We start from the raw sequence: 14,661 nt of genomic DNA on the forward strand, positions 1-14,661 counted from the left end.
GAACTTGGAATTGTACAGAAGAGACATGCTTTTCTTCTGCCTTTGTCTAGCACTGTTGGATACGGTGGAGGCTTCTGTTGTGTGTATTAACAGTTTTTGAATGTTTGGAGAACTTTTTAATTAAAAAAATTAAACCACTAAAATCTGGAAAAAGTTATGACTTTGCTATTAGATTAGAGAGAAGTCATAAGCTGGTAGAATTGAGGAGCCAGTAATTTCCAGTGATGTGGAAAAGAATAACTAATTGTTCTTGTAACTTTGTGTTAGTATTGCACAAATGTTGTAACCTCATGTGTTATTTTTATTTCAGTAAGCGAAGTCAGCTATAATGCGTAAGCGCTAGCACTTGAGATATTTTTCATTTTTGGTAACTTTACTTTGTCCTGATTTTTTGAAGTTGTCTTTCTAAAGGTTTAGATGATTCTTCTGACAGGAGTATTTTATGGAGAACTCTGTTAATTATTCCTTTGATTAAGGAAAAAGATCTATATTTTAGATGAGAAGTAGCATGCCAATATGCCCAGGGCGCATACCGTAGTGTGCATAACTTAATGCAATGAACTCGGACATTGGTGTTGGAAATAGGATGTGCGTCTGACCTCTGGGGGAGATGCTTTAACGCTGCGAAAAGCACATGTTGCAATCGGGAAGCTCTGTGCTGTCTTAATGACAGCTGATGGCAGATGCAGTCACTGTATTAAACATTAAGATGATTATCTCTTTTCCGTTTCACACAATATTTTATTCTTATAGTAAGTAACCTCTTTTAATTACTTTCCAACAGCTCAGCCTTTACATCAGACAGACATAGGAAAAGAAAATTATTGGAAAACTCCTCTCTGAACAGCAAGTTATTAAAAGTAAATGTAAGTATGACGGATCTGGTACAGTGAGCTTAAGGGATTTTTCTAAACCTCTTGAGCCTTATAATTGGCCTAGGCTTGAAATACTTACAGTCAGTTACCCAAATTCTGCTTGGTGCACTCTATCATTCTCGTCACCTGACCATGCACCTAGAAGAGCCCCTTCTCACAAAGGAACATCTGATATTCTGATGCATTTCTGTTGACCTAGACTTTGAGCTTCTCTGTGTTTAAGAAGAGTTTCATGTCAAGATGGAGCTTCAGAGCAGTATGAGCTTGGTGGAACCCAAAAACTTATGAACTTTCAGTGTGATATTTTGTAGACAATAGAACGTGTCCAAGTGTTGTGGACTGTAGAAATCATAAATGCTATACTGTCTGTATTTCTCTTCCCTCTCCTCCTACCCCACCCTGAAGATTATTTGGCAAAAGCAAGCTCTTCTCTGGGTAACATTGCTCTAACCTGTTGAAACTCCTGTTTGCTTCTTTTCGTTCAACACATTGCTTTTTCTTTGCGCAGTCTAAGTTGACTGTGTCTTTCCCAAATAAATGCTGTTGTCTGTCTTTCAAAAACCCTCCTGACCACCACAAAACCCCACCAAGACAGCAGGCTAGTGCTGGCAACTTAAAAAGAACCGGCAGCCTGCCACGCTGCATGTTAGCCATGGGAGTAGATGGAGAAGTGGTATTTTCATCTTTCGAAGGCACTTGAGGGAAAATTCCTGTCCAGTTCTCACTGAACGTTATTGGAGTGTGAATACTTAACATATATAAACCAAAATACTTTGCAATAAAAACCTTTGATTAACTCTGTGTTGTTCTATTCTAGATTTAATTGCACAGGAAAAGATGTAGCATAGTTTTCAGTTGACAGGAATGAGTAAGAAACAGGTTTCATGTCAAAATGGAGCTTCAAGGCAGTTTGAGCTTGTGAGGTGGTTCCTTTGCTTTGAAACTGCGTTTTTCAAATGGTGTCGTTTATTATTGTTTAAATCTATGCCGACAGAACAGTGACAGCTCTGTGGGGAGAAAGTAGAAAAGCACTGGTAAGTATTTCTTTAACTTAACTGTTGTCATTTCCACTAGGGAAGCACCACTGCCCTTTGTGCCACAGGCCTTCGGAACCTGGGGAACACGTGTTTCATGAATGCAATCCTTCAGTCACTCAGGTACCTCCGAAGCTTCCCCCACACCTCTGTGAGAGTGGTTTTGTGCTGTTGCACTGGGCAAGGGAATTTGACAAGTTACCACTGTATGAAAGCGGGCCTGGATTTGCAGGAATGGATGCAGTGTGAGGGACTTGCTGTGATGCAGCATTCCAGAGGAAGCCTGCCGTATCTTTGGTGGAAAAGGAGACTGCCTTTTCTTTGCTGAGGATGTTGAAACGTGTTGATGTTTGTGGTCGCTGTGAAAGCAGAGACAGCGCTTTGAGGGATGGGGTCTCATGGAAGTGGGAAGAACAGTTTCTGCAGTGCTGAGATGTTAGATCTCATTTGAATTGTTGTGAAGACCACCACTGCTCTGTAATTGTCCTTTTGCATTTCTGAATTTGCCTGCTTCACTGCGAGACTACTGAGTCGGGTTATAGCAGGACTACGGGGTCTCCATTTTCTTTTCCATGATTCAGGGTCCGCTGGCAGGAATGCTTCTTATGTTCCATCACTAGGACTGTGGTAGCAGAGGTTAGGATTGGTAGGTGACGGGTAGACATGGAGAGAACCTCCTCAGCAGGTGCAGTCCGGTTTGTTAGGAAATGTCTTCCAGGACCTCTGTCTGTCATAGTGTGTCTTAGTCAAAGCAGAGCCAAAATGTAGTTCTTTCAGGTGGTTGGGATGATGACGATGTTTACACATCTTCTCAGTCATTTGCAGAAGATGAGTATTTGCTACAGTATTTCTTGTATCTTGAGCTGTTCGTGATTGCCGTCCTCTATCACTGCATGCGGTTGCGTTCATGCATTTCAAAGAACAGGCTCCAGAATACGTAATATTCTCTTTGTTCTCTGCCCTTTAAGGATTTAATTCATTTTTCCTTTTTCTGTAGTAACATTCAGCAGTTTTGCTGTTACTTCAAAGAGTTGCCTGCTGTGGAGCTGAGGAATGGGAAGACGGCAGGCAGGCGAACTTACCATACCAGGAGCCAGGGGGATAACAACGTGTAAGATGCATGTTCCTTCTTAGCACTGAACTTTACGGAAAACAGCAAACGCTCGGGCAGTAGAGCCACTAAATGCTTTCAGTGTTGCAGAATCACAGGGAAATGATTCACGGGGGGACAGAGTCGTCGAAAAGTAGCTGGCTGTACAAAAAAAGAAACGCGTATGATTTGCAGTTTGCTTGTCTGATGGTGCAGGGGGAAGCAGTCAGGTAGGTCGGAAAGCACTGGAGCGCAACTGCACTTAAGAAGTGCTCGTCGTATGTGCTCCAGACATGACGTTACTTAGTTACAGCTAAAATATGGTCACGGGGATATGTCTGCAAGCAAAGAAATAAAAATAAGTAAATAAGTCAAAGTAAGAGACTGACACGGTGTAGCTCGTTCGAGCAAGCGTTAAAGGGATGATGTTAGAGCCTACAGCAAAATGGTGAAAGGTGGATAGATTTCCAGGCGAGTCCTCAACGCCTAAAATGTGATTTTCCTAACCTGTGTTGCTCTCTAGTGTTATGGGTAGGATACTATCTCTGAAGTATTGGGAAGGATATTTACCCAATCATTACAATCTTAACCAAAGTAATGTCTGATACTTCTACCATAGAGCTAGTAAAACCTGTAAGAGGTTTCATTGCATGAACCCATATTAATCACCAGCTTTTTTCTTTCTTTCCAGTTCATTGGTGGAAGAATTCAGAAAGACCCTCTGTGCTTTATGGCAAGGAAGCCAAACTGCATTTAGTCCAGAGTCTTTATTTTATGTTGTTTGGAAAATCATGCCAAATTTTAGGTAAGTTTTGTAGAATAAGAAAAATATTTTTGATTGCAGCCTTGTATTGCTGATGTCCTACTCTAAAATTTGCTGAATCTGTGAGGTGCGCTCTGTGCAGCTTTCCCATGCGCCCACAAATATGCTTTGAAAAGGATCTTCGCTTTGGTCGACAGTTTTGTGTTCATCTGTAGTGCTTTTTTATTCCCCGCCCTACTACCACATGCTACATGTAGCAGTGTTGGAGAGGACAAACATCTCAAATACTGAACCAGTAGTAGTTGTACCTTTGAGCCAGTGCTTCAAAGGGCAGAAGAATCAAGATAATGACTGGTAGGCAACTGCCAAGGGCATGGTGTTGACAGAACCTAAGCTTGGCTGCAATAAGAAAGTGATGTAGTTAGATGAAAAACGGTACAGCACCTGCAGGCCTAAATGCAGACATACTGGCTGAAACTTCCTTGATTCTCTCAAAATACTGTAGTCACCAGCTGGACATGAAATAAGGGTATAAGAAAAAAAATCTTGTGCGTAATTAGGCATTTTGTGCCCATACTGACAAAAAAGACGATAAAAAGAAAGGGAAAAAAAAGGTTACCCAAGTAAATCAAAGTATCGTTCCTCTCCAAAAGGTCTCCCTGTCCTGGTCCCTGAACCTCTTTCAAAGGAGCACTGAAACCTGTTAGGATATATTGTGCCGAAGGTAAGTTGCTCCGTGTTCTCAGGTAGTAAAGATGTTCTGTTATCTGTTACATTTCCAGCAGTGCTGAAAAGATGCTGTGAACACGTCTGCTCTACGAGTAGCCTGAATAACACAAATCTGTTTGTTCTGTTCTTCACACCGCCAACTATGTTTCACTTGGCTTATGAGAATCAAGGAAGTTTAATACCAGTAGTTGCAAGCAGCAACCAAAACATTATAGGCAAATGAACATCATCCATAATGTCCTTGACTAGTTTCTCTGTTACAGTTTTCACTATAATTCTTGTTAGACTAAGTGAGAAATCAGTTTGTTAAAGTTCCTCAAGCAAATTTTCAGCACTGTGGATTCTATTACAGCTTTTGAAAGAAAAAGTGCTGTTTGTTGGGTTTCTCCCCCTCCCTGTTACTCCCAGTTAGCTGGGAAGATGTCCATGATTAATTGATAGGAGAACTCATTAAAACACATGGAAAACAGTCAGCTGCTCAGTAGATTCCTGCTCCCACATGATCCAGGGAGAAAACTGTAATTTGTTCAGTGCTAATTGTACCTTGTAAATGCTAACGATGCTACAATTCTAATTCTGCCCTGTGCGCTTCTTGAGAGATAGGGAGGAGAAGGTGGATGGACATACGTGTGAAAGAGGGCCGGAGCCGGTAGCACGTTAACAGCAAACCAGCCACTTTGGCTGTGCTTATGAGACCTGACGTGGTGGGGCAGGGGGAGGAAACCATGGCGGGAAACCTGGTTGAACTGGTTTAGCCCAAAGAGATTTCAGTTGTTAAAGGCACGCTGTGCCTGCCTCCGAGGACTGCGAGTGCTGTTCTTACAGGAGGTTATAGAAACAACCGCTGCTGCTGCACTCCGTGGCCCTCCGTCACGCACTGCGTACAGGGAGGAGAGAGTATCACGTATCGTGAAGCACGACTGGAGTGCCTCTGAGCTCTGATGCTGCTGTGGAAGTCCTGCTCCTTGACTGTTGGATAAAGTCTGCTGCTGTTGTGCTGCTGCATGCCAAGATAGTTCTGTAGCCTCATGCTGAGTTGCAGGATGTGTATTTTGCTGGTTTACTGCTGTATCGATAGTATGCTCCAACTTCTAGTAACTGTTCCTGCTTATATCCTACCTTGTTGCTGGCTGGAAAAAATGTCAGAGCTGGGCTTGAAACACAAGCTAGCTGACTATCAGAGAAACTATGCTTTTTGCTGTCGGGCTTTTAGATCGTAGTTTAATTTTAACAGTGCATCATCCATATCATCATGTTCTTTTGAAGATCTGTATCTATACTTAACACTTTTTAACAAATCCAAAGAATCTTTTATAATTATCATATTTGCATGCAAGTATAAACACATGCACCAGGAGCACAACCAACGCTGCGGTGATTCCGAAGGTTATTTCATCAAATTTGTTGCAGAGCAAGGGTGCTGTATACATCAGTGCCTCTTCCGTGAGGCAGTTAATGTTGAAAAGGTGTCTGAAGCAAAGACTTTCCCTAAACTCCATCTTCAGCTGTTGCTGATGATTGCCTCTATGTTTATTAAATCGACCGTATCTGTATTCAGTAAACTAAGCAAATCCTGCGTTCTCTCGGCAACTTCAAAATTATCCTACAGTGCGCGCAGTTAACACGTGGCTTTGAGGCCGAGTTCTGTTTTACTGCCGTGCTTCACAGTAATGTGTAACTATTGTGGAACTTTGGGAGAGTAAGTCCTGTTCTTGGCTGTACAGGCCTCTGGCCTGTGAAGCACAGCGCTGTTTCTGTGCGCCAGCTTTTCCGTTGTAGAAGGTAGGTAGTGCTGCTGACGTTTTTTCAGGGTGCCGAAGGATCTACCTACAAACTTGGTGATTTCTTGTAAAGCTGCTAGTTTGGAAGAAAATGTTTGTAATTCCACACAAGGGAAAGGCTTTATCTCATTTTTATTTTGTTACTCCCTAGCAATACTTTTTTAGGACATCTCAGGGACGTTTTCCCTCCCCTGAGCAGCAGCATAAAAACCATCTCTGTTCTTTCCCAGACAATTCCTATGTGACAGTTACTGCCAATGCTTATGTGGAATAGCGAGGAGGAAAAGGGGCACGGGAAGTGTGATAAAGCAGCTTAAAAGAATGGACAAGAGGAAGAGGGAAAGCCAACTCTACTATGTAGGGATTTTGTAACGAGGCCTACGAAGACCTGCACATAATTATGTTGGTGTTGCACAAAGCTTTTGCTGTTTCATTGTGTGCTTTCTGGCTTCATCTCACTCTACATCTCGGGGCAAATGAACAGCAGCTGTTAACAAATCTGATGCCTGATTTAGCTTAAAAATACAGGCATATTTTACCCTGATGGCTTCTCTGTTCCCTTTGATGAGGTTAGTGGCAAAATAATAATGGTGACTTTTTGAGCAGCGTTGCTGCTGATGACCTGACACCCCTGAGACTGGAGCTGTATCCTACCAAATCCAACTCCTCAAGAGATGCTGTGGATACCCCACCATTACGTCCTTCTCCCAACAAATGGTGTGTGGGTTATGCAGGGGTGGTCTGCAATTCTGTGCATGGCTATAGATCTTGCCCTAGAAGAGGAAAGAACTCTCACTTTCATCCTAATTATTTCAGACTTCGTATTGTTGCTGAAAGATGCATGCGGAAAACAAACTCAAAGATAAGTTTGCAGGTGTTGGTCTTGCACCAAAGATTAGGTTTGGTGGGGAGGGGAACAAACACAGGCAAGCAAACACCTGGAACTGCCAAAGTGAGTGGGATCAGTGGCTGAATGGGAACTGCTCGAAAATACTGCCTCTGAATCCCATGTCAACAACTTGTTTTGAGGTGTCTGTCTTGTGGATTTCACCAGATTTGAGATGTCAATTATTGTCCATAAGTTATAGTAGTGTCAGAGTAGGGATGAAGAGTGCGCTGCCCGAACGTGACTGGTAACGATTCCGCCGCGGTACTAATGAAGCATAGCCAGTAACAAAGGAAAAGGAGAAACGCTCCATGTGAGTGAGGGGAGGTCGCTGCTGCTATTGTGTATTTTTAATTAACATGTATACGAATCCTGGGGTGTTACTAGCACAGACTGAGTTTGGTGAGGCCAATTAAAGTTAACTGAATAGGTAAGCAAACGTTACGTCTCTGCTGCTCCCGGTTGTTTTCCAAAAGGTCTCTTCCTATCTATCTAAAATATACTTAAATATTTCTCCACCCTCACAAAAGAGCAAGAGCTGCGAATGGCCGAAATCGCTTAGTTTGTCTAGACACAGCTATGTGTTTCCAAAGGCTACTTGGAAATCTTTTTTGATACAAAATAGGTATGTGTTTGTAATGTCTCCTCACGATTATGAAACGAGCAAAGGTCCTTTCATGTGGCCCTGGTGCTCTCTGTATGTTGGCACTAAAGCAACCGACATGTTTGGTGATTTTTGTTGCTGTTGTTTCCTTTTCTCTTAAGGGGATACCAGCAGCAGGATGCCCACGAGTTCATGCGTTACCTTTTGGACCATCTACACCTCGAACTCCAGGGTGGCTTCAATGGTGTTTCACGTTCAGTAATTTTGCAAGAAAATTCTAGTCTGTCTGCAAGCAACAAGTGTTGCATGTAAGAAATGTTTTTTAATTTCTTCAAAACCTTAATGCCTTTGTATGGGTCTGTGCGTGGTGGATCTGGAATTTCCAATTCATGGTTCCTTGTTTAAGTTCTCTTTAGTGCCTCTGTAATGTTAGGAATTACAAAGCTGCTGATAAAGGATTACCATCTTATGGGATGTGCTTCCTTTCAAAAGGGTCAGTGTTTTTCATAGGTGTGAGTGAGCATACAGGCTAAGTTGCAAACACAGTTTAATTCGTTGGTCTTCCTGAAATAAAAAGCACTTTGTATTTTCTGTTCTATAACCATATAGAATTCTTTGTTCAGACAATCTCATTGTCTTAGGGTAACAGATGCCCTAAACAGTACAGGAACAAAAAAGATGGTGAAGTATTGGTAGGTTTAAATTGTCAGCAGACCTCCTGGATCAATGAGTGAGCAATGCAGTTAGTTTGAAGTTGATTTTCCTGCAGATGATCTTGCTGTATTTGCATATCTCTTGACACAGTTAAAGATGTTGCTTTTTTTCCTGGTAATTCTGATTTTCCTGTTACTGTGTGTCTTGAAACAGAGGTATTCCCTGTGTTTCTCTTCTCTTTCTGTACCTCTCAAACTACTGTTTTGTCTGAATTCTGACCCCGTTGTGTTTGCTCTCAGATTGAAACTGTCAGAGAGAAAACATTTTAATTTGCTTCGGGAAGGAAAGTTCAGCCTGCACATTGGTCCCTAAGTGGCTGGATTCCCTATGTAAGAGTTGAGTGAGTTTTCCCTTCCTATACCAATTAGGAACACAGTAAGCAGGTCTGAGGGATGCAGGATTTTACAGATGCTTCAGTAGGGAAAGCCTAGGCTTTGGGCTGTGCTCTTTAGCCTATTTATGTTGCTTTGCTGATGCTTAAAAATCCCACAAAAGAATCCTAAAATATTGTTAGAATTGAAGTGTATTAGAAAACTAAACCAATTTTCTTTTGTCAGCATTCTGAGCGTCAAAAGCCAAGGGGAATTTAAAAGTTCATGTCTCTACTGTAAATTTGTCTTGAGAATGGCTATTCCAGTGCATGGTGAGGTAGAGTCAGCTGCCTTCAGGAAGGAAGGAATGAAGGGTGACTTAAGGTCACATGTGCCTAAATGCCTACAGTAAAAGAATAAAGGAATAAATATGCTGTGAGTGCTCTCTTCCTGAGCACCCGTGTATTTGGCCAGCTGTTTCCTTCTGCTCCACAAGGAGTGTTCAAATTAACTGTGAAGATGTAGGTGGAGTGCAGGTAAGGAACACAGGTTTCTGCAGGCTTGTGGTATCAGATCTGCAAGCACAAACTAGCAAGTTTAGAAGCTGTATAATAATATAACTTCAAAATGCGTGTTTTTTTTTAATTGGACTACGAGAAGTAAGTCCATTACCTAATCTAAAAAGATCGAGAGCGTAATGAAAGCATAGAGAATGACTATGATGATGCACATTGTTTATCCTATCTTAATGCACCTTAAGCTGTCTTTGGAAGTGAAGTGCAGAAATGTGCTTTAAGAAGTCAAACTTGTAAAAAGGGTATAGAATGAAAACAAAACTGCTCGACCTACCTAAGAGGGGAGAATTTTTGTTTGCGAAACAGCCTTAAGTACAGGGTTAAAATACTGCACCCCTGTGAGCAGCAGCTCTCCACTATAGAAATGCAATCAACCGGAATGCTTTCAACACTGAAATTCCGAGTGTCTGCTTAAAGCGTACGCAGTTCGCGCTTTCTCCAGGTACGAAATAAAGCAAAAGTGTTATAGCAGCTAAATACTTGCACTGTGCACTTCAGAGGTGAAGGAAATGCTGGGTCTCTGTCTGTTAGACAGAGACAAAACCGCTCTGCCTAGCAGTGGTGAGTCGTAGGCAGTAAACATGTTAACAGCTATTGAAAGTTAAGCTCAGACTTTCTGACTGACTTGGCCTCTCCGATGTGGTTTGTCTAGAAATGGAGCGTCTACTGTTGTCACAGCGATTTTTGGAGGCATTCTTCAAAATGAAGTCAACTGCCTAATATGTGGGACTGAATCTAGAAAGTTTGACCCATTCCTAGGTAAGGTGCCTCTTGCTTTCAAAATACCAGGTGACTTAAGGCAGAAAAATAAAGCTGAAGCTCGGTATGTTGTTTAGATGTCACATGACTGTACCAAAGTTTTAGCCTGACAAGATTAGGCATTGTTCTAGTCAGCTCTAAATTTTAAAAACAATCTTTGTTCTTCTAGACCTTTCGCTAGATATTCCGAGTCAGTTCAGAAATAAACGTACTAAAAATCAAGAAAACGGACCAATGTGCACACTACGAGGTAAGAGTGCTTGCATAATGAGATCATTACCAGGACTAAGAGTATACACTTTTCAGAGGTGCCAGGCCCACCCAGGGTGTGGCTTGGTGCCATTTGCCATCTAATGTTGTGAGATCTTGTGGTACAAAAAGGTGCCAAACTAATTTTCCGTTCAGGTTTTACCCCAGTCACTGATAAACCGGGGCCGAGGAGTGCTTCGGGAGGTCAGCTAAATATCAAAGATAGTTTCAGCAGAGGTTTTCCTTTGTGGTCAGAGTATTTCTAATGTATTCCAGTCTTTCCAACCGGCACTCATCTGCATTGTTGCCTACTGTTATTTGCTAAGGCTCTGTGCTTAGAAGTATGGGCTCCTTGTGTGTAGTAAGAATGGCTCTTGGGTGTTCTGCTTTTTAAACAACATAAATACAATCCTGCAAAGTTGGGCAGTAGTGCTGCTACTGACCCTGTTTTAAAGGATGTTAATTTTTACAGATTTGTCAATATATGTATTGCGGATTGTGAAATATTAATCAAACCTCCATTATTTTCTCGGTTCACTTTGTACCTAAACCCAAGTCAGCTTTAAAAGTTGAATATTCTTTCTTTGTTAGAAAGTCATTAAGTTTCTTTTGAAAATAGTTGTGACGAATGTTGGATGGCATCTTGTTTGAAAAATGGAGATTTTGTGAATTGCCTTTATTTTTTTTTTTCTCTTCAGCTGCTTACAGCTATGTTATAAGGAACAGGGAGTGCTGCATGTTGCAACGTGTTACAGTATTAAAACGCATTATTACACAGCTTTATGCTGCACAAATTCATGTTATAACTGGAATAACTGCAGCAGATGCACACACCTTCTCATTAGTGCCATATTTGTTGTATTTCATGTCACAAAAAAACCCCAACACTTGATGTCGTCTTGAACCAGGTTTCTTTGTGCGAGTGTTTTGGGGTTTTTTGTATCTTTTTCTTTTTTAGACTGTCTTCGCAGTTTTACAGACCTGGAAGAACTTGATGAGACAGAGCTGTATATGTGTCACAAATGCAAAAAGAAACAGAAGTCCACCAAAAAATTCTGGATTCAGAAACTACCAAAGGTTCGTATAAGCATGAGAAGTAACAGTGTGACAATATGTCAAAGGAAATAACGACTCAACTGTTAGCAGACCAACACCTAACTCTCCCACAGACTACTGCAGATGTCTAGCACTAAGTTCAGCCTCTTTCTCTAATGCATCTGTTCTTTAAATATTTTTTTTTTAAATCCTAGGTGCTATGCTTACACTTGAAACGATTTCACTGGACAGCATATCTGAGAAACAAGGTTGATACGTATGTTGAGTTTCCCTTACGAGGCCTAGACATGAAATGCTACTTGTTAGAGGTATGAAGACTCAGTGATACTTTCTGTAGAAATTTCTTCCATGCCACCTATCTTTATTACAAATTATAGCAGGCACTATTGCGACCTGAAGAATTTTCTCTCTTTTTCTCCACAGCCCGAGAACAGTGGCCCAGAAAGTTGTCTGTATGACCTTGCGGCCGTCGTCGTGCATCATGGTTCCGGGTGAGTCCATGGAGTAAGCCTGCTGCTCGGCAGAGACCACCTCCCTACCAACGTACCTGCAGAGTTAATTGAGGTTTTTCGGTCCCTAGTGAATGGCTGTAATTTTACTGGTGGGAATAAGCAGTGATTTATAAATTTGCGTGGAACGAAGCTGAATGAACTTCCCCCAATTATTCCTGTGAATGCCCACTGGCCGTCTTTGAGGGTAATGACTAAAAGTGTGTGAGACAGAAAGAAAAGTTCCTCCAGGAATGGAAAGCCCCAAACCAAGAGCGTTAATCAAGGGTCCTTCCAGAAGTTAACCCCTCATTTTGAAATTCTTAGTACTACGCAAAAATATTTTTTCCTCTTTTACTCACTTTGAAAGGCACACGTGCATTTATGTCAAAAGAATGCGTGTGCATGTTTGGAACAACTGTAGGCTTCAGCTTGGCGCAGTGAAAGCAACGATCCTGTCTTTAGAGTCCCTGCTACAGGAGTGAACTGCAAAGCGAATGCCGATAGCTGTGCCACAAGGCTGGCTAGTGTTCGTATTTTCAAGTAAAGTTGCTGGGTGTGTTTTGTTTTCTTTTTTTCCTTTTCCCAGCCCTGGATAGATCTGTTGAGAGTAACCGTAGTAGAGACAAGACAACTTTATCCTGGAAGAAATGCGTTCTTGTCGTTTAGGCAATCACTCTATGGGTGTGCGCTGTGACAGGAGTTTTCCTAAAGAAACTAAGCCCTATTAATCAAAACCTTGCCGATACCTGAATGTAACTGAAAGATCTGAAACAGTAGTTCTGTCCAGAAAGCCCTTTTCTTTGCTTTCTCCAGAGGAATGCTCTGGACTCTTAAATAAAAAAGAAAGATTTGGCTACTAAACGTAGCAGCTCTTATAGCTATCTATGATAGCGTGATGCTATCTTGATGCACCTACAGTGCATCTGACTGGTGCTTCCGAGTCATAAGAAAACTACATGGACAGCAAAGGAAAGCTGATGACAATTAGAAGGGAAGTAGATGGTTGGAAACCATTGAGCGTGTGTTAGAACACGTAAGCGAGTGAAAGCAGGCCTTATCGTGGGGTGGCAGCATAATGACAATGGGTGAGTTTATAGTTCTCGTATGTTAGATTCAAGAACTGTGGCTTCAGGATGTGGATCTGTTTAAGATGAACTTGAAAAATTGTTGTCTTGATATTCTGGGGTTCCTTTTGCTGCGAGTGCTTTCGATTCTATTTAGACTGTGAGTGTCTCTAGATGGAAATGGGAAAGATTTCTGAAAATAGAGCATAGTGAAATTTTTTATAGCTAATGCTTGAATAACAGCAACAGATGATGGACTTGATTTCTAAGTAGGCAAACATGGAAGTTCAGTGCTGCAAGAAGCCTTGCTTGCACAAAACCTGTGGGATGCTAGTAAGTTCATACAAAACAGCCTTTCAACTCATCCCAGTAAGTGGTTATTTTACGTGTAATTTGGAGAACTTTGAGCTCCACAGACTAAGAAGGGAAGCATCTTACCAACTGTTGTGGGGGGCTGTCAGTTCCGTTCTTCCTCTGCGGCCCGAAGTCTCTTAGCCCTAGTAGAGAACGCATGGGAGAATGAGGTGGTCTGTCTCCTGCTGATTGTCCTTTCTCTCCCTGCCCGCCCCTGCTGACAGCGTTGGCTCCGGACATTACACGGCGTATGCAGCTCATGAAGGCCGCTGGTTCCATTTCAACGACAGTACTGTAACTTTGACTGACGAGGAGACTGTGGTAAAGGCCAAGGCCTACATCCTCTTCTACGTGGAGCGGCAAGCCAAATCTGGATCAGATAAACTTTAATACCTCCTTTTAATTCTCGCTTATCAAGTCCACCGGACAAAACATTTCCATTTTTCCATAAATACTTGATCCAAGACTATTAATTTCATTGTGCACTTTTCAATTTCCTCTTGTGGGTTTTAGTTTTGTTGTGTCAATGGTAGCATTTGACTTACTGAACTTGGACACAAACTAACTTTTTTTTTTAGTTATACCAGAAAACCTCAGCAGATTTTGATTTGCTGCTTTAGTTGTGATAACTCAATTTTTATATATATAGTTTCATGAAATACTTAGTTAACTATTTGACTTTTTTTATATTAATGTCTTCAGTTCTCACTTTCTAAAGGCACATTTACATCAGAGAAGCTTTCTGTCCTCCTCAGAAGCAAGATAAATGTGCTTCTGATTACGAAGAGCAACACAACTTCATGCTGTTCTCACAGCTGTTACGTAGATATGATTTAATCTCTTGAAATCAAGGAATTGTTTGCACGTACTATTTTCCCTCGTGCAAGAAACTAAACAGTGACCTCCGAACAATCATTCTTTGTCTGCAGAAGGGAGGACATGTGGCATCATTAAATAGACCAGGTAATTGCTGCTATCTTGGTGTGTATTCAGGCTGCTGACTTTCAGGAATCGTTGTAAATAAACAGTTGGTTCAGTTGTATCTATACTGCAGTTGAATTCAAGTATTCTTCACATATGCTCTGCCCCCCTCCCCTTCAAATTTTAAAAAAATTATCTTAAAATATATACATGTCTAAATTGTGATGAGATTTATGTTTTTTTAACTGAACCTGAATTGCCTTAGACATCTGTTTTAGACTGTCATCCTGAAATTTGATCAGAAACACTTACTTGCTTGAAAACTTGGAGACTTCCTGGCATTGGGACCCCAGCCCTCCTTCCTGGTGGGAACTGAGAGTACAGCCTTAAAGTCTGGGGTTTGTG

General features: G+C 41.5%; 1 protein-coding gene across 2 annotated transcripts in view; it reads left to right on the top strand.

Annotated features, from left to right (window-relative positions):
• The window catches only part of USP3 (ubiquitin specific peptidase 3), a 41,951-nt gene extending 27,574 nt beyond the window's left edge, over positions 1–14,377 (top strand). For both annotated transcript variants that reach the window (XM_086620612.1, XM_086620613.1), the window contains 11 exons: positions 785–866; positions 1,950–2,032; positions 2,907–3,020; positions 3,691–3,804; positions 7,924–8,070; positions 10,015–10,121; positions 10,291–10,371; positions 11,329–11,447; positions 11,621–11,734; positions 11,850–11,917; positions 13,560–14,377. In XM_086620612.1, coding sequence (XP_086476738.1) covers positions 785–866; positions 1,950–2,032; positions 2,907–3,020; positions 3,691–3,804; positions 7,924–8,070; positions 10,015–10,121; positions 10,291–10,371; positions 11,329–11,447; positions 11,621–11,734; positions 11,850–11,917; positions 13,560–13,725 — 1,195 coding nt within the window. In that variant the 3' untranslated portion in view covers positions 13,726–14,377. The remainder of the gene's footprint in view (positions 1–784; positions 867–1,949; positions 2,033–2,906; positions 3,021–3,690; positions 3,805–7,923; positions 8,071–10,014; positions 10,122–10,290; positions 10,372–11,328; positions 11,448–11,620; positions 11,735–11,849; positions 11,918–13,559) is intronic.
• The last annotated feature ends 284 nt before the right edge of the window (positions 14,378–14,661 follow it).

The sequence above is a fragment of the Tauraco erythrolophus genome, chromosome 14 (genome assembly GCF_009769465.1).
Source record: "Tauraco erythrolophus isolate bTauEry1 chromosome 14, bTauEry1.pri, whole genome shotgun sequence".
Classification (NCBI taxonomy): domain Eukaryota; kingdom Metazoa; phylum Chordata; class Aves; order Musophagiformes; family Musophagidae; genus Tauraco; species Tauraco erythrolophus.